Source organism: Melozone crissalis, unplaced genomic scaffold, assembly GCF_028551555.1.
Source record: "Melozone crissalis strain CALT ecotype California unplaced genomic scaffold, PUWL_Pcris_2 ptg000045l_1, whole genome shotgun sequence".
NCBI lineage: Eukaryota > Metazoa > Chordata > Aves > Passeriformes > Passerellidae > Melozone > Melozone crissalis.
In genome coordinates, this window is record NW_026535823.1 from 14,536,181 (window position 1) to 14,561,037 (window position 24,857).

A 24,857-nucleotide genomic window follows, 5' to 3' on the forward strand; every position below is an offset into this window, starting at 1 on the left:
CCCCATAGCAGCGTGCCCATTAGTGGAGAGAATCTTTTAGAAACATGTTGCTGGCATTATTGGGTTTTCTGTGGCTTATAAATTCATCCGCTGTTGATGACTGGCATCACTAAGGAGCAACAACTGTCCATGCTATACCATTACATTCATGATACAGACACAAGTCTCCATGGCTGTATCCATGTATCAGTCTGTTCTCTGTGCTCTTACTCCTCCATCTTTCAGTCCTCTTGCTGCTTATCTCCATCTCCCCAGCTCCTGTGACATCCCTGTTTCCCCCAAAACCTCAGCTGCGCAGGAACAGCTTTTTGTCCCTACCAATGGTGGAACTTATCCCTGAGGTACAGAGCGGCACCGCAGTTCCCACCACGTTAGCAAACGGGTGTCAATCACTCACCACTTAGGATCGTGCGGGCTTAGGTTAAACCCTTAGCCTTAAGACCAAGCACCTCTTATCTCATCATAATGCACCTTTTAAGGAATTTAGAACTGGCCGATGCACAGTCCTACTCAGACCAATGGATCTAGACAAAGACAAGCCGACTCCAGCTCACGAAACCAAGAGGGCGTCTAGCGGGTCTGGGATGTTTGCTATTATCAGTCATTTGTTACAAGTATCAGGGTGTCACATTAAGTACTTGACAATTCTGTCCCACTTCTACTTGAAAAGGAGAGGGGTCTCCGAAGATGCTGGCATAGTTCCAAGTCCATTCCTCAGAGGACTGTTAGATTTTGGTGAGAAAGTCACACACAGACACGGAGGTGACATGTAAGGGATTCACCTCAAAAGTCAACACAACTACAACATCAGCAAAATCATTTGGTAACTAGGCTGACAAGACGGTTTTCTATCCACACCTTCATATTAGACCAACACCTGTTATTGATGTTAAAATGCATTTAAGTATCAAGTTTGCTCATGTAGACAGAGCAGATGATTCAAATAATGAGAATGTAAATAAACTCAAATAATGAGAATGTAGAATATATTTGCTGTTGCTGTCATGAAATTCTGCCAGCTACATATCTTCAAATATTAAACTCCACTCACCTACACAAGTCCCGACATAATCTGCTCTAACATTATTTAATTTATATATTAACATAACATTAACCTTCATATTTAACATTATTAACACAGACTCCTGAGTAAGAGAAACAAGAACTGTCTGTAATGTCTAAACACCCACAGTGTTCAACCCTCTCTACTAAGTAAATACTACTACCTGCTAGCTGTAGAAGTCATTACCATAATTTTGGAAAAGGGATGAAAAAGGACAAAGTACTTATCTCCCTAGGGGTATTCCAAGGCACAGGCAGATGATGGTTTCACTAGTTTCAGGTAAGATTCCTCAGGGAGTGCCTTTACACCAAGCTTGAAGAACAATGTCCCTAGATAAGGAATCATTAATTTGTTACCTAATAGCATAAAACTTTCAATTTAAATCGTGTTGCATGTTAACATTCAGAGCAGGGCAAAATTGACAAAAAAACCTGATAGAAATGAGGTGTCCTGAAAGCTGCTTGTGAAATGACCCAGTTTTATTATATGAATCTGCAGAATGGGCAGAGAAACATGTTATCCATCATCTATAGAAACTGCTTGTGAACTCTGTTCAGGTCTTTGATATGTTGTAAATTACAGCTACTCATGGCTCTTACAGTGTTTTACAGCCACACCCCACACTATAACTTGGTACTGATACTCAGGTGCTCCCTACCATCCCTGGTTCAGGGCACATCTGGGGTTTCAGACCAGAAGAGCATCACAAGAACACTGCAAGAAGTCATGACACAATGGTCAAAAAGAAGCATGTGCATAAGGCAAGCCTCTCCTTTTAACAAAGCCCTCAAACAGTTTTTAATCATATTCCTAATAAAGCCAATGCTTAATTTCAACCACTTTATTACTATAGTGGCATTATCTACTCATATAGAAGAAAAAAAAATACAGTATTTTATCTTAACATGGATTAAAAGAAGGACTGTGTTAGGTCCTGTAAGATGCATTCCAGTGCTCAGCAGTGTTAGACCAAAAAAAAATAACCTTTTCCAAATTGCCTGGAAACACCATACATTAGAACTGTATTCAGTGTAATCACACACGAATATCAACATGTAAAAAACTAAGACTACCTTGAATTTTTTGCTACAATGTTTGAATACTGTATTTGGGCTCATATATTGACAACAAGGACAAAGTTTTAAAAAAATCTAAAAAAATCATGGCAGCAAATACAAACATATGCTTAGCATATAAGCAATTCTTACTGAGCTATAAATCACTAATGAAATTAGTATTTCTAATTACAGTCAGAATGATGATGGGAGGTTGCAGACAAGTTAATGTGCCATGTCTACTCTTGGATGCAAATGTGCAGCAGACATTCAAGAGCAAGAACAAGCACTGAATGGCAAGTCAGGACACTATTTCTTCTTCTAGAAAGAGTTAGAAATTCAGCTGAGAAATACTTATAAAAAGCTAAGAATTCAACTGAACAGAACTTTGGGCAGTAACTGAAGCAGAAGATATGATCTAATCAATTCCACATATTTTGTTGCATTTTGCCCCGAATTTTTCTTTATAGAATGTCTTAATTCTAGATACCTAAAAACATACAATGAGCTTACCTGGAAAGAACAGGACTCTTCCTCTGGAAATTAATCAGCATTAAAAATGAAAAGAACAATTAAAACAAAGGCAAGGAAACAATATTTGGACTTTCTTACAGTAATGCACCATCTTAGGTAATGACAAATTACACATATATGCTATAATACCATCTTATACATAACTGTTACCTTTCTAATACACAAAAAACCACTTTTACTGGTTTTTAATAACTCATTCTCACAAACATAGAGAACATAGATTTCAGATATGAAAGGAATGCATAATCCTCCTCAACATAATATCCAGCAAGAAACATTGTCATCAGGAGGAAACGAGCAACAAATTCAAATTTGGAAAATGACAATTGCTTAAATACAACAGAACATGCAGGGCTGATAAGGAAATACATTCAAATATGAAAGTTACTGACAACAAAAACCAGAAGAAATGCAATGTTTCATTTATCAATTTAAAAAAACGAACAAAGTCTATTACAGTATTTTGAATTACAGCCACAAAAATAAGTTAAAAACACATACAAAAGAATTATGTACTACTAAGAGCCTGTGAGAGGCCTGTATGCACATGAAACACAAGCAAAATGAGATTGTTTTGTCTTTTTGAGGAAAAATGACATAATAGTTACTAAAACATTGTAGTAAATAACCAAAGGTGTTACACTATACAAGTTTAATCTAGAACATTAATCTACCCTTTACTGAAACAAATAGAAAGGGAGGTTTTCCTAAAGTTTATCTAAAACAATGAAGTTGAATAAAACTATACAATTACCTGAACTCTTTGAGAATTATCTGAATTCTTTGTGAATACATTTTTGGGCACTTGTGGATTGCTTAGAAATACAATACTGAAAGAAAAGTTTATCTTACTTTATTACACTCAATTTTTTTTCACCATTGAACTGATATCTTTTGCTTTGAAGATAGTCCTAAGTTTATTGTTATTTGACCATTTACCATGTATCCCAGAGATTCTCAAATAAAACTACCAAATATCCAAGCATTCAATAAATACTAGTACACCCAACATATAAGTCCAGAAAGAAAAATCACATAATTCAAGTTATTGCAAATAAATAGCTAGCTATAACTTCTATAACTTTATAAATATTTAAACAAAATTCTGCTAAATATAGGTTAGCCTCCTAAATATACAACTAAACTAACAAAACCATTGTCTAAAAGTCAGAAAATAGTTCAGAAAGACAAGTTTATTTTTGGGAAGTTAGACTCCTACACCATTTGCTTTTAGGGCAAACTCAAAGTACATTATCCACTACCTCCCAAAACTCTGTGCTAGCTATTCCTCTTTGGTTAGTTAATGAGTTATAGACTTAAAGCTACTTAAAAAAAATAAAAATCCAAATACAGAAGTATCTCAGTGAGAAAATGTGCACATGCTCCCCAATGCAAAGGTCACAGAAATCAGTACGCCCTCCTGAAATCCTTTCTGTTCTCACAAAGCAAGTGCTGCCTCCCCTTGCCCAGAGTCACACCTCAGAGAAGAGCCTTTCCTCTCTGTGAGGAAACACAGCTAAAAATGCAAAATCACTTTTCAGCAACAAGTCTGTGAGATCTATCCTTCTGCTGGAAAACAGAATTGGGCTGTCAAGTGAAAGCATGGAAGTCATTGATTTACAGGCAGGAGCAACTGTTCCTTTACAGAAAGGAGCTACTGTTCCTTAGTACAGCAGGCAGTTTTCCAAAGCTGCATGGCATTCTATTCCAAAGCAAAGAGGGAAAAGGAAAGACCAGGACATATGCCTGGTCCTTCCTTTAAACACCCTGGCAAATATTGACAGGTGTACCAGAAATATTAAAACCAGGCTACATGTCACAGAGCTCCAGCCACGTGGTAATTATTTGACTTTTTTGGTCCCTTCCAGTACAACCAGCTTTAAAGTGTTCTCAACCTGCTTTTTATGTTTTTTGGAGACTTTTTTAAAGAAAGTCACCAATTATATCACTTGAACACTCCCACTACTGTGATTCACGAAATCAAAGAATATAAAAAATAAAGAAATATCAAGCTCTGATATTTCTTTAATGTCTTGCTCTGATAAGACAAACAAACAAAATGTTGATAAAACATGTAATTGCCAACAGAAGAAAGAAACCATTTTTACTTGATTGACATCAGTGGAATTCTTCCTTTCCCATTTACAATACTTCACTAAGACATCTCAGAGCACTCCTACAGAATCTCCTGATCAATCAGATGAGGTACTTCGGTAAACATTTTAAAACACCTTTCTATTACACATTTTCTTTAGTACAAAACAGATGTGAGAAAGAGAATGGAGGGAGTGGTGGCAGGGAAGAAAGGAATAAAGACATTTTTACCACTTGCCATTCTACTGGTAAGGGACTCCCAAAATGCTTTTATATAAATGCACCATCACAGGTGTCACATGAGTCATTCGACATTAACATCCATTGTGAACCTGAAACCCAATGATTTTTAAGACAGTTTTTTTTTGTTTATTAGTTGCAGATTTTTTTAGTGTTTCTGACTATATGCAAATGTTCATAACAGTCTAATTAATCTAATTGCAGCAAGATTTCTTTGTGAAGTTTTTTTTTTGCTTTAAACAGAATAACAGCATGCTTTTATATTTACCTATTGCACAATTAATTGCTTTTTAATTATATTTACTATTACAGTAATTCCACTATTAGAACAAATAGGTCCAGAGAACCCATTTTAATCTGTTGGCTCAAGGACTCTCAGAACAAAATAATAATAATTTAAAAAACCCCACCAAAACTCCAATTAAACCATTACATAGAAATATACAGAAAAAGCCTGGAAGAGTTCATGAGTAAACAACACTTGTTTAAAAAACACCTCTGTAATAAAGTACAGTACAGTATACAGATGCCATACCATAATATCTCCAGATGGAGCTGTTACAGACAATGATAATGCCTTTAAAATGCTTATTATGAGCTCTTTGTCTTTTGAAATCATGGTTTTAAAAAAATCTTCAGAGGCGATTTAAAGCACAAAAACTACTTTTAAGATTCTACCAAAAAGTTGATTTATAATCAGTAAAAAAAAAAAAGAATGAACATCACATCTGAGCAAGCAGCCATCACATCCCTACTGCTGCTCCCAGGTTAGCACAGTAACCTCCAGCCTTTGTTCCCAGAGTTATTCCATCTGCTCCAACACTACAGGCTGATGGAGGCTGGAGTATTCCTCCCTTTGTATTTCAGTGGCAATGTTAACATTCCTACAACAGTTTTATAGAAGCAACAGAATTAAAATACTATCATTTAATAACAGATTTCTGTTATTAAATCAGCCTTCTAAAAATATAAAAATATTTGATATTGTGAAAATGTCTTTCAATCATACTTCAATTTTCAGTTTTAATAAGGAGTACCTAATTAGAACCATCACTTTAGAACTATGACTTTCTGCTCATTTCACGTAAATAGACAAACAGTTAAAAACATATTTACTAAGATGAAATAGAATTGAATAGCAAAAACATACAATCTGACAATGTTGTCGTGTGCTCTTTCATAGAGTGCATAGGACATATTTCTGCAGCAGTCAATACAGTAATTCTTGTGATGCAATCTCAGTCAAAGGTGTAAACATTCCTAATTGTAGTTTCTTGGAAACTTTTGGTTCTTTCAAGTTTTTATTAGCAAGTTGCACTGGGTATTCCCCTGACATTTCCCCCCCCATCAGTTGCAGACAGCATCACCCTCCACTTGTAACCCCTCTGGCTGTTCAGAACTACTCTTCAGCATTTCTTCAATAGATGCAGGGCAGTCATCCTTCCCTGGCAGTGCACAGTGACACTTCCCACATGCCAGTGCTAGCAAGGCCCCCAGTGCATGATCTCGAGAAGCAGGTTGATGAGGAAGTCTGCTATGCCTTAATGGGATTTCCTGCAGGTTTGGGATCATAACCATATAGAAAAGTAGCTGCTATTACAAGGATGGCTCCGAGGAAAAAGACACTGAATAGAACAGGGATGAAAAACAAAAGTTAGTTTTAGTTGATGCAAGTTTATTTATGCAATACAATCAAAAGAAAGAACATTTTTCCATGAGGAAAACAGAAAGATAAATTATATTAGTCCAATTGATAAAGAGCAAAATAATTTTTATGCATTTCTTTTAGAGGGATGCAGAAAGTTGTTGAGGTAAGAAACTTGTAACTACAAATTCATGTATCATTATACTAACATATTCTGAAAATTAAAACTACACTTTCATGGAATTTCCAAAAGCAATCATATCAATCCTTTTTTCCTTAAACTTTTACCTAAAGATTTATGCAAAATGGAATCAGGAGCTGAAGAAAAGCAGTTTCTGTGGTTACCCACCCATTCTTATACTACATACATCATGTTGTTGGAGCTGTGTTTGCTTTGAAGTCCAAAGCTTATGTCAAAATAAATTACTGCTGCCCAAGAACCAGTTTGCAAGTCAGTATAATCTAATTTTTGTCAGATACAGAAAGATCTTTCTTATGAAAACACAATAAAGGCATCTTTTCTATTGTGACATTTTGGTCTTTCAAGTTTTTTGATAGTTAAAGTCTGATACCAAATAACCAAAGCCAGCAGACAATCAGTACATATTTTAGAAAAGAATCTCCTCACAGACATGACATCATCAACAATTTCATCTTCTGAAGCAAATGCTAAAAAAACTGTGGCATATAATATGATAATCCTTCAGAGAATAAATTTAACCTGTTTTGAGACATGGCCCCTTGCAATACATTCAAGCATTTAAGTACTTTACATCGATTACCCCATCAAAACTGTTGATGTGACAGAAACAATTGCACAGTTTCAGTTCAAATGCATTGTTAGCATAAGCAAGGTACTAAAGATTAAGTTTGATTAACTCAAGTTAGTCAAGTTTTATTAAATGGGATTGCCTCAAGTTCTACCTACTGCTACTTGGCTGTATTTAATTTTCAACATGTTTGCAGAAGCTGTTAAGTTACTTATTAATTTTCCATTTGAGTACGCAGAAATTCTTAAAGCACTTTCTACATTTGTTTTAATGGGACAAGTATAATCTACTTATAATTTAAGTTCAATGTCCTCCACTTTTTAAGACTAAACAACTATTCAATTTCCTTTTTTGAATGCTTAAGTCCTGATAATACAGAATCACAGAATGGGTAAGGATAAAAGAGACCACAGTATTGCAAATATATATTTTTAGATAAAAATATGTTTCTTTGTACCAGATACAAAAGTCATAAATATTATTCAAAATATTCTTGTGTTATGAGTACATGTAACATATGCAAGGAGTGTTGGTCAGTCATAAGTAAAATCCTATTCCTACACCTGGAAGTGGGATTATTAATTCTACACTCCATATAGGAACATGCACTGCCAAGACAAGCAGTGTTCTCAACCTACCCATGTACAAAGCCTGTGGCACACAGAGCCACTAGTGTCTGATCCCCAAAGCATCAGGACACTGTACAGGGCCTAGAAGAATGGAGCAAGGACTTCTTTTTCTTTCTTGGCTGTTCTCACTACAAAATGCGGCATTGCCTTTAGAAACAGCTTTGCCTTTGGGCTTCTGCTTGCCTTTGGGCAACTCAATGCTGCAGAGTCACTTCCATGGGTGCATGACTGCAGTCACCTGTGTTAGAGCCTGTGCTGCGGGCGATGAAAGGCAGCACAGGGCGATGCCCCTGTGCTGGCCCCGCAGCGCGGGACACGGAGCAGCCGCAGCCCCTGGTCCCGGTCCCGCAGCGCGGGACACGGAGCAGCCGCAGCTCCTGGTCCCGGTCCCGCAGCGCGGGACACGGAGCAGCCGCAGCCCCTGGTCCCGGTCCCGCAGCGCGGGACACGGAGCAGCCGCAGCCCCTGGTCCCGGTCCCGCAGCGCGGGACACGGAGCAGCCGCAGCCCGGGCCAGGGGCGCGGTGCCCGCAGGGGGCGCGCCCGGCCCGAAGAGCGGCCCCGGGCAGCGGCAGCAGCCGCAGGGAGCGCGGCCCCCGAGCCGCGGGACCCCGAGCCAGCGGCTGCTCACCCGCCTGAGAAACTCACTGTTAGCTACGGGATGACGCTAAACCTTGATGTGCAAGACATTCCGAAGTGCGGCTTGGATGGGATTTGTCTTTCATTTATTTTCGCAGTTATATCTGGTAAGCAGTAAATTTTCAACTATTTTCTTTTTTTTTAGTAAACATGGAAAATAATTCTTACCTTGTAGGGACAAAATCTTGCAGCCAGAAATAGGAGATCAATGTTGACAGTATAATGGAGAGAGAAGTTGCAAATCCCTTTAAAATGTTGTCGGCATATTTTATAACAGCAGCAATCACCAACCCTCCAAGTGCCTGGAAAAACAGCAAGGTTTGGATTCACAAACTGATAATTTGACTGAGAGCATCTGTTTTGACACCATGCACCTACTTTAGGAAAAGCTTTTGTCTGTGTTGAGGAGCAATACATTTTTTTTATATTAGGAATATGTACAGTTGACAATAAATATTGGAGGAGTAGTTCTTTCCCCATTAAAGAAATTGTTGATCACATTACCACCATTAAATGAGTGGAAATGCTTGTACTGTACATTTTTAGTCACATGGGGAAGGGCATATAGAGAGATAAATTTAAACATCACAAAATAAATAATGCTTACGTGCTTTTAATTTGCACAATACTTAATCACATACTTGCTACATACTTTCCAGATTTTCATTCAGAGTATGATAATAATGATAAATCAGACTTTCAACTGTAGAATTCTCAGCACTTTCAAGGACACCCATTAGTTCCCCCAGTTATTTATAAAAGAGTAAATCCCTGAGTGCCTTCACAGAAACATGGAACACGAGGTCTCACCTGTAGAACAACCACCACCCAAGTAAGTTTATTGTATCCTTGAAAAAATCCATTCTTTGACAGTTGTTCTCCATCATAAATGTAAACACCCATCAGTCCAAATATGCTACCAAAAAACCCTGAAAGTACAAGATTGGTTTAAAAGCTTCAGGTGAAAAACATGCAAACAGGTTCCTTGTCCTTAAAGGCTGCTCATGCATTTCTGATTTTAAAATTGGACCGTTACTTGCAATACCATCACATCCAAATGCAATCAGCTTGCTGTTCTCTTTTAAAAGCTATTCTCCACATCTGAAACAAGTTTTGATTGTTTCCATACAGATATCCTTATATACTTATCTTCCATTGCTTTCTACTGGAATGGAGAGATTTTTGTTTATGGCATATAGCAAAATTCACTTAAATGCAATTTCAGTTTTCCTGAAACTAGTAATGACTGAAGGCTGAAGTCACCCTATATAACCTGGAGAGAAAAACAGGGAAAAGTCTCAGTGGAATAGAAGGTCTCTGGCACAACAGGAGCAGCAATTAGCAGTTTGCCAATTCAGACAAGGATCTTTGCAATGGGATTCTCCTGAGCCAGTCTCAAACACAATGAATTTTTACTAGTAGAGACATAATGTCAAAAGCTGAATCTGAGGTGAGACTGTGGAGTTTTTGATTTGGTGAGTCCAATGTTCTTCTATCATGTGGGAAGCTTTTCCTAATTCCTCGAGCATGTCAGCAGCTACCCTGTGATTATGTCTGCTATAGTCCTGAGCATGAAAGGGGCAACACTTTTTTCTATTCCTTCTCTGTGAAAAGGTGATTTTCATCATATTTCTCAGCATCCAAAAAAGACAGAATTGTTTTGAACAAAATAACACCTTCTGTTTGACAAGAAATAATTCTTTTTGTAGGCAAAACTAAAAACGTAGTTATCATTCAGATTAAACCATTTACTTGTCATTTCCAATTAATCTGTTAAGATGAAGTACAATAAACTATTCATACATCCTTATTATAGCATTGGTGTGCATTAAAAACTGATTTTTAAAACAATTCTAATTTATTTTCCCATTATTTTCTACAGTTTTAATACTTCTCTATGGATATGAAAATGAAAACCTGGTTGGATGGACATGCAGGTTTTTTGCTTGTGTTTTAAGAAAAGCTCTACTTCAGAGTTCTTGCTTATGAATGTCTGGCTAACACTTATGGTCATATAAAAATGTTTGAATGTATTCAAAATTAACTTCTGCTTTTTTAACTGAAACCATTTATAAATACAGTAGTAAGAAAATAAAGGGAAAAAAAGATGGCTTATTGACCAACTAACTAATTACAAAAGAAGCCACACCATCTCCTGTTCTTACAGTACTGTGCTACATTCTACCACTCTCCACACAGCTCTGATCCACCAAATCATCTCATGACTTAACTTTACACTGTGGATTTGATCCCTAGTCCATCCTAAAGTAATGGGAAGGTCAAATTCTGCTCAGTGCACTCATTCAAATGTGCCATAAATAGATTTTGCCTACAAAAGGTAGGTGAAGACTAGAGTGGTTAATGTATGTTAATATAGGTGATGTGAATATACGATGATAGGTGCACTGTAGGTACAGCTGTACAAATAGTTAAGATGAACTGGTATTTTCCATATGCCTCTCCTCAATGATTATGCACACAAAAGAAAATGACCTTTGGTATTGAAATAACAGTAAATAATTACCTCCACTTTGTTCACAAACAAAGCCAATTTTATAGCTTGCACTTTTAATACAAAAAGCTGCCTACTCAGGCATGAGAGAAAAAAATACATTAATTTTAAAACATCTCAAAACACTAACTTGGAAATGTATTTTGTTTTAATATTCCTACATTCTCTAAAAAACAGTAAAAATAAATTCAATTAACAGTTTCTGCACAAATGTACAGTTACTCTCTTAACAAAGTAAATCAAGAACTAGACTGAAATCAGAAAGAAATTGCTATAATTCCCTCTAGCAGAGTTTGAATTTTGGTTTTAAAAAAACTTATATGTAGCATACTAAAATATTGGTGGTATTTTTTATTTATACATTTATTTTGCACAATTGTCTTAATGCTTCAGAATGCAGTATCTCTAACAGATGATTAAAATTAAACTTACCAAGCTGAATGTTTCTGATCCACACAGATTGCTTAGTTTCCTTTAAAATTTTCTCAAAATAAACTCCAGCAAATCCACTAGAAAAGCACGCTATGAGAACTGCAATCAGGCCTACAAACTGTGATCCTGCTGAGTGCTCCTTAGCAGGTGTTGCTTGAGAGTCTGAAGGCCACTGGATGTAAAAACAATTACATAAAACTCACTGATGAAATCAAGTCATGAGTATCTACAAAATGCAAATCTGTTTTCCACCAAGAGTAACAGTTACTAAATACAGACAATCACATACTTGAAAATTTTTGTATTTTGCACTACAAATATTTTTAAAAGACTGCAAAGCTGTAATTATTTTCCTATGTATTTGTAAGAAGTAAAATTGTGCCTGAACTGGGAGAATACTCATCAATTTAAACAGATGCAGGATTTATATTTTATAAGCAAGAACTGTTTTTGAATCCCAGTATGACTTATCATGGTCATTCTCTGCCACCAACTTGTGCCACCCAACAGTTGCTCACCTTACAAATATAAGCACAGTTAGGAAACTACTTACACCAATTGTCTTTAAGGTAGGATGAATTGTGTTTTTCGTGTGCCCCTCTTAGGTGATTGTGCAGACCAGTCAAATCTTGCAATGTGTCTAAGGCCAACTGAATAAAATGCAATGCCATGGACAAAAACTTTCTGAGGAGTCTGTTAAATACTGTCAGAGTATTTTGTTCTCATTTTTCATAATTGAATTTAATCACTGGATCTTTTTCCAAATTCTTAAATTTTAAAATAAAAGATTTCCAGGTATACTAAAATCTGCTAAAAATTCTTAGAATAGTCTCTTATCCTATGATCCTGCCCTCTGAAAACTATCAACTCTGATACCTGCACTATTGAGAACTGGGGCCAATTTAGGATTTTGAAATCAGTCCAAAGTAAATTTGCCATGCTGAATCCATATGACAAAGTGAACACAGCCTGCACTGGTAGACATGATCTCTGAATTCCTAATGCTTGAAAAAACGTGCTAATAAAATCGCTATCATTATTACTTGCAGGTTGCTCCAGAGGCCCTGTCACATTCTATAGTAGAGCACTGGGTTGCAAAAGAGGCTTTATCTTCTGCCTTTGAACCACTTCTGGTGTCCTCCAGACCTGGCCAGCTGTGATTCGTAGCTCCTGACTATACTCTGGGGCTCGTGTGCAGCTGGTAGAATCAGAAAGCTGGATAATCAGTATAGAAATCCACGCTTCTTGAATAAACACATTAAAACCCCACAAATCACCTGCAAATATTTACCTGCACAAATGCCACTCCTGTCATCAATATTACTAGTGACAGCCACTGGTATACACCCAGTTTCTTGCTCAACATGGACACAGAAAACAATGCTGTGGTGAGAATTTTCAGTTGATATGTAACCTAGAAGAACCAGAACAGTTACTGCTACTATGCCACAATTCATGGGGCTTTTTGTTTCTTCTTTTTTTTAAACTTACAGAGAATTCCAAATATGCAATACCTGGTATGTGGCTGCATCTAGGTTTGACAATGCTACATACAGCAAGTTGTTCTGAAGAGTGTAAATTCCTGAAGGAATAGCAAGTTTAAGGGTTTCCATGGGTTTGTTAAGGATTTCATCACGTAGCACTCTGTTCAGAGTCCGTAAATTGCATTCTACCCAAAGAAACAGTAAAAGAAATAGACATTCACTAAAAGGAAAGGAGTGTAAAAAAGAGAAACAGCAACGTTCTGTTCTTAAATTGTTGCCCCTTTTTATAGCTAGCACTACACCAAGACCTGAAAATACTATCTATGTTTCACTTTCACAGGCTTTGTATATTTCCTTATGGAAATATGGCTGCAAGTATCTTCCTGCAGCCTGGAATATCAGAATGAAAACAATTATTCAAAATACTTTGAGTTAAACTTACTGAAATTCTATCAAGGGCTTAAGATAATATATCAAAGAGTACCACCTAAAAAGTGCACATTTAGAATCCTACAGAGTCATCAATATTTATGAATAGGCAATGACATTTTTAAGCTATTGAAAATCAAACAGAAACCAGATAAATTCAGTTTTAAATACACGAAATAAAAACTAGAGTAAATGTGAATATAGTTTTCTTTTTTTTTAGCTTTAAACTATGATTCTTCCTGTAACAATGAAATTGCTTCTTCCCTTCTGCATCTGCTGTTTATCACTGGTTTCTAAATTACCATTCATCCTTTGGACACACTTAAAACTTTCCATTTTTTCCTACTTCTATATACAGATTTCTTAAAATGACTGAGAAAACACAAACTTTGAGATGTTAACATAAAATTCATTCCTGCCCTCCTCAGTATCCATTCTCTCAAGTAAATATGCAGTATGATTATTGTCTTTCCAAGACTATTTCTTACACAAGGAGAAGGGAAATGCTTTGTTGTATGCCTGTACTCACATGGCTGCTTTGCAGTTGCCACTACAATACAGCATATTGATTAGGAAAATTACTTGGTGCAAAATTTGACACATACTGCTGTCTTTGTAGACTAATAGAACACAGGCCAAAATCTTCAGAAGTTCAGCAATAACTACTGCAGTAGAGGATAAGTAACGAGGTCCTTCTTCTTTCAGCGTCCGAGAATAGCGCATGGTCAGCACTAAACTTGTGGTCTGAAAAACCAGGATGCCCAAGGAAAGGTACTTTAAATTGGCAGACATTTCTTGACCTTTTCCTTTCTGAAACAGAAAAAAAGAAACAAACCCAAAGGTAATATTACAGATATTGGGAATCACTGGTTTGTTTATGTAGGTGAAGGCTCAGAAGGTATTTTCAGGGTGATGGTGTTTTCTGCTGGAGTACAGCAGAATGCCCAGTGCTCCTGCTGCAGTGAGCTGTTCCCAGACTGAAGAGATTTTCCCACTCTTCCAGCTCTCCCAAGGCTGTCAGGTTGCAGCCTCTGCCTTGCCAGGTGGCACCGGGCCTGCAAAAGAAGGGTGAGGGTTGGGCTGCTTTAAATGAGAATGAGAGGTATGCCTGACAGTGAAGGGAGAGTTGTGGGAAAGCAGAGTTGGAGAGGAAGACATGGGATGGAGAAGCTTTAGGGGAGGCAGCACTAAACCTGTCCTGCTGATCATCCTGCCCAGAAAAAAATTCATTGAATACAGATGACTAGGTCACTGTAACTGCTTTCTCAGGCTGCGCTGACTATCACAAACTTCATGTTGGTACAGCTGTACCATCCTCATCTCTACCAGGAACTTTCACCATGTTGATGCAGTTTTCTTTGCAATGTGTCACCAGTTTAAAGGATTAACTTATTGCAGAAGACTAATAGAGACAGTATTTTTCATTTTGCAACCACAATATATGACAAGGTGATTTAAAAAAAGCTTGCTGCTACTCAGACTATCACATGATTTTTGCTATGCTTCATATAAAGAAATTTCATACACAGAAACTAATGCTTTCTATAAAAGATTATCTTCTACTCCCTTCATTGCCCATTTACTCAAAAACAGAGCCATTTTTAACAATGTCAAATTAAATCAATAACTAGAAATTTACAACTATGTTTACAAGCAAAAGAAGAGTAACAAGCCAAGATAATGCATGTGGTTCTCAATCTCAGAAGTCAAGACGCAGCCCAGCTGCTGGGTGCATACGGCAGAGCTGTCCTCGTGTTTTACACCTGCAGGCACACAACTTCTGACTCATTAACTACACAGCTTTGTCCACACTGCTCAAGGATGTGCTGGTACCTCTAAGTATTTATGGCTAGAACTGAAGCAGTTTCTTGCTAACTGCATTTCTCTAGCTCAAGATGCATTTCATTGCTGGTTTTGTAGACATTTGGAGAGCTAAACTCTTCAAATATTTCTGATTTGTCCTTACCTTGTCTCTAAGCATTTATAGATTTTCTCCAGTCAAATATTCAAAGTTAAATTATTACCTGTACAACGCTGACACTTAAAAGACATTGCAGTAACCTGCAAACAGGAGTGAATTATCAACAGCCACAAAGATATGAAGCACACATTTGTATCCTATGCAATAAAATTATTCGTCTTAAAAAATCATGCCTTTGTAAAAATATTTGTAAAAGCATACTGGCAAATAAGGAGGAAAAAGATGCCAGGATGCTGAAACAAAGGAAGAAACACACAGGGTTTCATTAAGGAATCTTAATAAGAGATACTTTTACATGAACTATAATCTCATTTAACTTCTGAAGAAACAAATACTAAAGATGCAACTGCACTGGAGCAGTATGAATCCAACAGAAATATAAACTATGAAGGAGAAGAAAGCTGCAGACAATACTCAAGATTTGCTGTTTTCCACTGGTTCTGGTGAAATAATCCATTACATGAGGGTGTTAACTGTGGAATTATGCATCCTAAACAACAAAACTGGGATGATCTGTTAGTTGAAGAACAACGACCCTGATGCGTAAATTTGCTACAGCTGAGAACAAGTAGGAGAAAAAGAACAGTTCCTGCAAAGTGATGAAGGAGTGACATGCACATTCAGAGACCATGCTTTCTGGAGAAGTACCAGCAACACAGACAGAGTGAAAAGAAGGTAAAGAGGAAAAAAAACCTACTGAGAGAAGATACAGAACTGAATGTCACTAAAAGGCTTGCCTATGATACTAGAGAAAACTGACATTTATGTGAGCCAACTTGAACAAACAATTTCTTTCACTGTTCCCATCTACCTCATTTTTTAGTATTCAGACTTGAAAAACTGGAAATAGAGCAACATATTGTTAAGACAAAAATTTCATGAAAGCACACATAAGATAAGTCCTTAGAACTTTAAACTGTAGGTTTTTAGACTTGTTTTTGGTTGGTTTTGTTTGTTTGTTTTTAGTTTTCAAAATGCTTCTAAACACACATATCCCTCCTGACTCAAACCCAAATTTCTGCATTCTGTCAGCCTGTGAAATGACAAAGGGGTTTACAAATGTTAAAAATCATCAGATATCAATTCTGTAACCTTCAAAACAGACAGTAATATTAAAAATAATGTTCACATTAATTTCTTTGTAAAATACAACCACCTATTTATGAAGCAGCTTAAAATGTAATTTTAAAAGTAAATCACAAGTATGCTAATGAGCAAGTAGCAGAGCATTCAGCATGAAAATACACCAACAAGCACAAGCACAACACTTTGATAAGCCCATAAACAAAGCCATAAGAATCCATACCACATCATTATATTTAACTTCTGTCTTCTCTTCCTTGGAAGTCATGATAGTAAAAGGGAACTTTCCCCAATGAATCTCAAAAAGGCACCAGTAGCAGGAAATATTTCCTGCTAATGCAAGGAAATCACTAATGCATCTCAGAGTTCCAAAAGTGCACATAGAAGGGAACCTAAGTGACCAGCATGAGATAGCTGAAATAAGGGTACTTTTAAAAAGTTGTCCTGTCAGTGGTGAACAAGACAGGCTTGTAGACAGCAAGTGTGTGAAGTTTCATGCTGTACTTATAAGCTGGTTCACCGAGCAGGAACTAGAGCTCTGAAACGTACACATGCCAATAACATAATCACTCCTAAGCACACAGAACACCTCACCAGCTCTCCTGGTCCCTTCTCTTTAAAAAGAGAAGCTTATTAGCTCACAGACCTCTCCTGCAAACTGTGAACAATCCACAAAAGGAGCAAGATATTGAACTTTAAAGAGTTGGGCTGTCTTCAATGGCAGTCTCATAGCACCTTTAGATTTACAGGTGACTATCAGAGGTGTAAGAGCTCATTTGTAGCCATGAGCAACAGCCTGTGCAGTCACAGAACAAATGAACTTTTACCTTCAGTAACAGCCCACACCTGGATTGTCTTAAACCAACAATGATATCGAAGTTCCCACTGCATTTCCTGTACAGAGTTACAACTCAGGTTCCTCACTGGGCTCTGGATGCACTGCTCAGTACTCTGCAGGATAAATCTGTTTGAAAACTCAGATTTAGGTTTGCTCATTCAAAGACTGGAAGTTGAGTGGTGACATGAACTCTGCCTTCTGAACTGTACCTTACACTGGGGTGTGCTAAGGACCTGCAGTTCCCTGACTATAATACTAAACAACTCATCTCAGGGACTGGGCTCAGTACTTTCTCCTCTGTTAGTCTATGGTAAAAACATCACTTCCCTCTGCGTCATTCCTCAGGTGTGCCAGGGACACACCCTGCAGCCACAAGGAAGGCAGCCCAAACGGGAGCCAACACACAGGGAGCCAAGGTGGCATTTACAGCCATGCAACATTTGGATTCAGTACCCACAGCTGCATAAAATTTGGATTCTATGTGAAGAGTTGTTCTCCTTGAAAGGAAAAAGGAGAAGGATGCTGGAAAGGTTCTCAGAACACAAACCAAAGCAAAGCAATCTATACAGGAAGCAATACTTTCAGCTCAAAGTACCATACTGCCCAAAGTCTGAAGAATAACTCTTCAAAAGAAGCAGATTTTTTGAAGAGGAAAATCACATATTTCCAGCTCATAATAATAATTCAAAACTGAATACATTTCTGACTTACAGATTTGAACACAAGCCATAGAAGAACGACTGAGGGAGCTGGGGTTGTTCAGCCTGGAGAAAAGGAGACTCAGAGGTGACCTTATCACTCTCTTCAACTTCCTGAAGGGTGGCTGTGGTGAGCTAGGGGTCGGTCTCTTTCTCCAGGCAACAACAGACAGAACAAGAGGACACAGTCTCAAGCTGCGCCAAGGGAGATACAGGCTAGAATTAAGGAGGAAGTATTTTACAGAAAGAGTGGTCAAATACTGGAATCATCTATCCAGGGAGGTGGTAGAGTCACCATCCCTCGAAGAGTTTAAAAAAAGACTGGATGTGGCACTTGGTGCCATGATCTAGTTGAGGTGTTAGAACATGGGTTGGACTCGATGATCTTAAAGGTCTCTTCCAACCTAGAATTTCTGTGATTCTGTGATTTTCATCTCCCTTTGTAATACCTCCAACCCAGGCTAAAACTTAATATTTTACTTTTATTTTATTAGGTTTTATTTTTAGTTCATCCCTACACTTTCCCTACTCAAATACTGGTAAATTCTAATATTTGCAGATGAAATTAGGCCCTAATCAATTTGACTTAATGAACAGCACACCAAAACTCCTTGATACTAATCAGTGTTTACTACAGAGCAGTAAGATTATGGGACTTTTCTTAACCTTAAGATTTTGTCTTTTAAAGATCTGATGGTATAAACTCCTGAAGTTTTCAGCTGTAGAAGTATCTACTGTTGCAAAATCCTGTGCAAAATTAAGGATTAGTCTATGAACTGATTCTATTCTTAACTTTGTAGAAGGACTCAGAATTACAGGGAGTATCAGAGAAACTTACAGGAAAAACTCCAAGCACCCAACATTATCTGAAGAAGTAGATGAAAGTCAAGAAAAAAATTAACAGTAAATTCCAGCAAGTCTCAAAACAAAAAAGTAAGTTAAATTCACCAAAAAAATTGACAAAAATAACCTCTATTGGCAACTATTTCTTTACTCCTTCATACCCCATCACAAGTAAAGTTTAATTTAAAAAAAAGAAAAATAAACTAACTAGTATCATGCTCCAAATCTTCACAGTGATGTCATTACATGAATTAAATTCCTTCCAGCCTAGCTGTGAAATGTTTTTACTGCAGACAGTTTTTTAAGAGTAAAAAAGCCAAGTTACAGGAGTTATTTTTCTTAGGTCTTATTCCATTTTATGACTAATCAGTTTAACATTGCACAACCAACAAAAGGCATTTGTGTATCAGTTAAAATGCAAAGCCCAACACAGAAGTAGACAACCAGCCTCTCAAAACTGCCAAAGGCAAAGTTTAAATTTTCTGTGCTACTACACCAAATTCTCCATATGAGTTCTGCTGGAAAATAAACACTGATTGAGTCTGCCTCTGTGTCATTCCAGTGGTACATGTATGGACACACTTCCTGAGCGTTTGCTTTGAAGTTAGGATAAGAGGGTAAAGAAACAGGATGGTGTTCTCATATTTCTCCAGTGAAATATGAACCTAGTGCTGATGCCACACCTATACAAATACAGTAAGCTGTCAACAAAGGAGAAGCCCAACTGCAAAAGAGAACTCACAGAACCTGAAAAAACTATCTTTATAAAACTTCTTTCTATGCTTTACTTACTTTCTACACACATTGCCCTTTTCCCTGTGCTGGATAACACACAACTGACATGTCATTTTGTGCAACACAACTACATTCCTCAGAGAAACTTCTATTTCACAAATATTCTTTTTTTTTTTTTTTAGTGAATATAGCTTTGTATTTATCAGAAGTGGTGTAAAATACAACATATACTTTAAGTATAGAAATAAATGGAAGAAAGGAACCTCAGGAAATGCAGTAAGGCCAAGAGCAATGGCCTGGGTGTGGGCTGGGCTAATTCAGGAACAGGCTGCCCAGAGAACTGGAGAAACTCCATTACTCCATAAGTTTTCAAGGCCAGGTTGGCTGGGCTTTGAGCCACATGGTCCATGGAAGGTGTCCCTGCTCAGGGCAGGGAGTCAAAAACAGATGACCTTAAAGTTCTCTTCCAACCCAAACCATTCTGTGATTTTATGACAAATATTCCACATAGTACAGAGGCTGCATAGACCTCTCCAAATCTAGCTGAGTTAAGTGCTGCTGAACTGCATTCTGAAGTAGATTTACAGACACACAAATAATTTAACTGCCATATTTGGACTGCTAAAATTTGACAATACATTTCTTTCTCCCCTCACCATCACAAGATGAAATCTGTCATGTCACTGTAATTATAGTAATGCAAGTCCTAAATATTTTGTATACCTCACTTTAAAATGTCACTACTACGTTTTTCATTTTCCTCATACTGTGAACAAGTTTCTTATTTGTTCCCTCCCATAAGCTAACTAAAATTGTCAGCTGTTCCTCCCCAAATACCTGGCACTTTGCACTAAATCACTGCAAATAACTTCATCATTTTAAAACTTACCTTACTCTTTCTTTTGTTTTCCAGTTTGTTACTCATTTTTCTTGCTGGAGACATAAAGTGCACTAAGTACACTATGAAAAAAACCAAAACTGTGCTTCTCTTGGAGTTTGTACAATTCTTCAGAAGTGTGGTAAAAAGCAAATCCTCTAGCAAAGTCTGTTCCTCACTCTTCAAGCAGAAACTGAGGAACAAAGGTTTTTTTTCATATGAAAGTTTCCTTCAGGCAGTATTTCCAATTTCTCAATTTACATTAAAAAAAAATCTTTACTGAAAAGAAGTGAAAACAGAACTGCATTCAAATGGTATTTTTAAGACAAGGTGATCAAGTAGAGCACAGTAGATCACTGCAGGACCTTGCTCCTGCAACGTCACCTTGCTCCCTAGGCACAAGCATATCTCGTGTGCTGGCGCTGGCTGGGGTAGAGTTCACTTTCCTCACAGTAGCTGGCAGGGAGATGTGTTTGGGATTTGTGCTGAAAAGTGCTGACAACACAGGGACGTTCTCACTGTTGTTGAGCAGGAATTACACTTTTCTGCCTCCCAGCCCACCAGTTAGGAGGCTGGGAATGCACAAGAAGTTGGGAGGAGCACAGCCAGGAAAGCTGACCTCAAGAGACCACAGGGATATATCCCAGACCATATGGAGTCATGCTCAGTACGTAAAGCTGGGAGAAGAAAGGAGGGACAAGGTTCAGAATATGCTGTTTGTCTTCCCATGTCACTGCTCCACATGCTGGAGCCCTGCTTCCCTGGAGATGGCTGAACACCTGCTTTCCCATGGAATGTGGTAAAAGAATTCTTTGGTTTGCTTTGCTTGCATGTGCAGCTTTTGCTTTACCTACTAAACTGCCTACGTCTCAGCTCACAGGTTTTCTCGCTTTTACCTTCCTGATTGTCTGCCCCATCCCACCAGGGGCAGTGAGCAAGTGTCTGTGTGGTGCTTAGCTGCCAGCTGGGGTCAAATCACAACTCTTGGCCATTTTAAAACCATGCAGATGGTTTTTAAAACTGGCAAGTGCACCTAGGTTCAGAGCAGTTACACATTAAATGGTAAGTGTTAAAGATCAACCAATGATTCCTTCTCAACTTTGCTCCAAAACCTTGGCTTCTGCCAAAGATAGTGGAGGATGTATCAGTAATTCACTGGCCATATATAACACTCAACCAGGAAATTCCATCACTGCCAAGTTTAACAAAGGGAATGCAATTCCACATTAACTATTAACTAAAGTCTCAATTCAGAGAAAGCTATAAATTCCTTGGGACTCAGGCAAGGTTTTCTTACATGACAGAAAACTGAGCAGAAAGGGAACGTGGATGAGTTGTTTTATGAGCTCCCAAAGGTTTTCCATTTGTTTGTTTCTTTTGTGGGGGAAAAAAATAGTATTCTAATCTATGTATCAGGCAGGAGGAGTAAAGCATTGTGAATCTTAAAATGTGGGATCTGTGGCTAAGTGCTCTTTAAGCCCACCACCCTTATCCTTAACACCAGACCTAAGAATCCAGAGATTATATTTTTTTTGGCTGATGAAAATTTGGTTTGATGAATATTATACAAATCACATATTGAGTATAAATATTCTGCATTCTGGAAATTCAGGCCCTCATTAAGCTAAATGTAAACACCCCCACTTTTTTATAAGATGAAGACTTCAACTCTGCCCAGTAGTGTAATAGTTTTATATTGACATAACAGTCATTAAGCCAAACTCTGCCTGCCAGCACAGAAATTTGATACAAGCTGCCTGAACTGCATCTCGTTTTCACACAGTACATACACTGTGCTCATTATATAGATCACAGCACAGATAGATCCCAGCAGCCACATCAGCCTCTGCAAGCAAGGAGCCATTCAGGTCTCAGTTTCAGTTCAGATGCCCACCCCTCCTCAAGCACACAGGAGTGCAATGCCATGAACCAAGGGACTGCTGGAATGCAGCTCCTGCAGATGTATCAAGCCAGTGAAGGAGCTTGATTTAAGGTGCTGAAAGACTGAACATTGAATCTAGCTGGGGTTCAGCTGCAGCTTACACTTCTGCTATTTATGAATTACAAATCAAGTCTGGGTGCTCAAGGCAACACAGTGTGTCAAACACCTCAGTCAAGGTGACCTACTTGGAGTAGAATAACACAAACTAGATCTTCCAAGGAAAATCAATCTGTAGGCATTGCAGCATGCTAGTGATCACAAATAAAATGAGACAACTGAACTGCACTGAAAAGATATAAATGTAAGACAAGAATCAGAAGTCCAGCGGCAAAATCCTGAACTCCTAACTAGTAACCATCTGACATTATCATGCCAGATCCTGAGAAGTAGAGATGTTAAGAATCTCTCCTCCCCTCCTGAGACACCCTCCATTGATGTGATCCAGCTGTGCAGCCTCCCGAGCTCCAGCAAAGGCACACAGCCTGCACAGGAGCTTCAATACGGTGGGAACTGAAGTAACCAGTGAAGAACAAGCCCAGGTAGCAAGCGGTTCAAGAACAGTCTGGGAGGAACTGTGTCTAGCAAGCCTGTCCCAAAGATAAGTATATGTTGTGCTCCCTGAACACTGCCAAATCCAGAACTGGTTTAAGGGGACATGTGACTTGAATTCCACAGGTAATTGGCACAGATGATCCCTGCCTTTTACTCCTTGTTGCAAACAATAGCGTCACCTGAATAAGTAATTAGGCTGTGTAGGCAGCCTGCGGGATTGTTGGAGGCAGAGTTACTCCTAACAATACATTGCTCTAAAGAAAGCAAATTTATACTTACTAGAAACAGTCTTGCCCCAAACCAGTATTTTTGCTACACATATTACTTCTACCAACCAGAACATCATGCATCCCAAACCAACGGATACTTATCGTTCAGAACTGTGATTTTCAACCACAGCTTCTCACAATGCCTAACAATGTATAAGGGAATAATGAACTACAGTTTCCAAAGGGAGAGATTATTGGAAATCTCTTTCTCCACAACTGTCACCTCCGTCAAACTCACCCTGCAGCCTGTAGCTCAACTCAGTGAACACACTGGTAAATCAAGTGCAGTGCCTATGGAAAGAAGTAACCCCACAGATTTCAAGAAAAGCAGTCCATCACCTAATGTTAATTCCAAGGCCCACTTCGTCATTCTGCACATAAGGTCTTTAAAAAGCAAAGGTTGTCTTAGATACCAATTCTCCTGGGTAGAGACCCAATGAAAAATAAAACTTCCCATTGTGGTGCTCACTCAGATTTACAAAGGTTTGTTGCATACCTTCTTTATGTCCCAAATAACACACTCCTCTTTGCTCAAAGCTATGTCAGTCTTCTTCACCCAATCATTACCTTAAAATATTTTATCTGGAATCCAAGTCTTCCTTCCTCTGGTTTAAAACATAGTTTATAGTATTTAATAAAACGAAACAACTTTGGGTACCTTCTGATAGTTATCTTTTATCTTTCAGTTTATTCCATAATATGCATTATTACATTTGTTATCTCTCTATCCTCTGAGTTTCGCTTAATCCATAAGTGTTGAACCTTTAGAGCGTTTCTCATTTCAAAAACTTGGTATAAAATTATGATAACCATGCAAGTACTTGTAAAATGTGCGTTTCTATTAACTTCACATGCAGCACCACATCACGCAGAGAGAGCATCTCCTCAGCAGAGCACCAGCAAGGCAGTCACAACCTCAGCAGCACTGACACAGCTCTGGGCAGACCCTGCCCCTTCCCAACTTCACATAGGGCCGCTTCCCCACAGCAACTTCAACATCACCCTCTCCTCCCTCTTGCCCAAACCGCTCCATTTCCAGCCATTTCTCTCGGTGTCCCTTCAATCCCACGCTTTCCCTCCCCAGCCGTGCTCCCCGCCCCATCCACTAACCCCAAAGGTTCCCCCCCCCCGGCCTCCCTCAGGCTCCCCCTCACGCCCAGCCCCGCACCGCTCCGCGGGGGCGGTCCGGCCGGGCTCCGCTCCCACCTGCGCGCCCGCCCGGCGGCCTCGCTCGCCGCTCACCGCCGGCCCAGCTCGGCTCGCTCCGGCTCCCGGTGCTTCCGGGAGCGGCGGTCCCGTCCCGCAAAGGCTCCGGCTGCAGCCGAGCCCCGCCCGCTCGGTTCCCAGGGCCGCGGCTGCAGCGAGAGCCGGGAGCGGCCGGGCGGGCGCGGGGCCGGGGCCCGGCCGTGTGAGGGCAACGGAGCGGGGCACGGGCGGCTCCCGGAGCCCGCGGTCCCCAGAGGGCAGCGGTACGGGCCGGGATCCGCCCCAGCCGTGAGCGGGGCGCTTCGGCA

At 38.8% G+C, this 24,857-nt stretch overlaps 1 protein-coding gene across 1 annotated transcript; it reads right to left on the minus strand.

Annotated features, from left to right (window-relative positions):
* Positions 1-5,740: 5,740 nt before the first annotated feature.
* On the minus strand, positions 5,741-24,629 carry SLC35A3 (solute carrier family 35 member A3). The gene is made up of 8 exons (XM_054286202.1): positions 24,550-24,629; positions 14,131-14,335; positions 13,127-13,281; positions 12,904-13,026; positions 11,613-11,784; positions 9,479-9,597; positions 8,837-8,970; positions 5,741-6,611 (listed from the first exon to the last, which is right to left on the minus strand). Exons 2-8 carry the CDS (start codon positions 14,315-14,317, stop codon positions 6,521-6,523), a joined length of 981 nt encoding a protein of 326 aa, XP_054142177.1. The 5' UTR covers positions 14,318-14,335; positions 24,550-24,629; the 3' UTR covers positions 5,741-6,520.
* Positions 24,630-24,857: the final 228 nt, after the last annotated feature.

What these genes read in the sequence shown, in the direction of transcription:
- SLC35A3 (XM_054286202.1), bottom strand. Translation starts at nt 14,317, where the DNA reads ATGTCTGCCAATTTAAAGTACCTTTCCTTGGGCATCCTGGTTTTTCAG. An exon ending in TAGATGCAGCCACATACCAG is followed by an intron (nt 13,027 to 13,126) that starts GTATTGCATATT and finishes TGGTTCTTCTAG; the next exon opens with GTTACATATCAACTGAAAAT. An exon ending in GGGTGGTGGTTGTTCTACAG is followed by an intron (nt 8,971 to 9,478) that starts GTGAGACCTCGT and finishes CTGTTTTTCCAG; the next exon opens with GCACTTGGAGGGTTGGTGAT.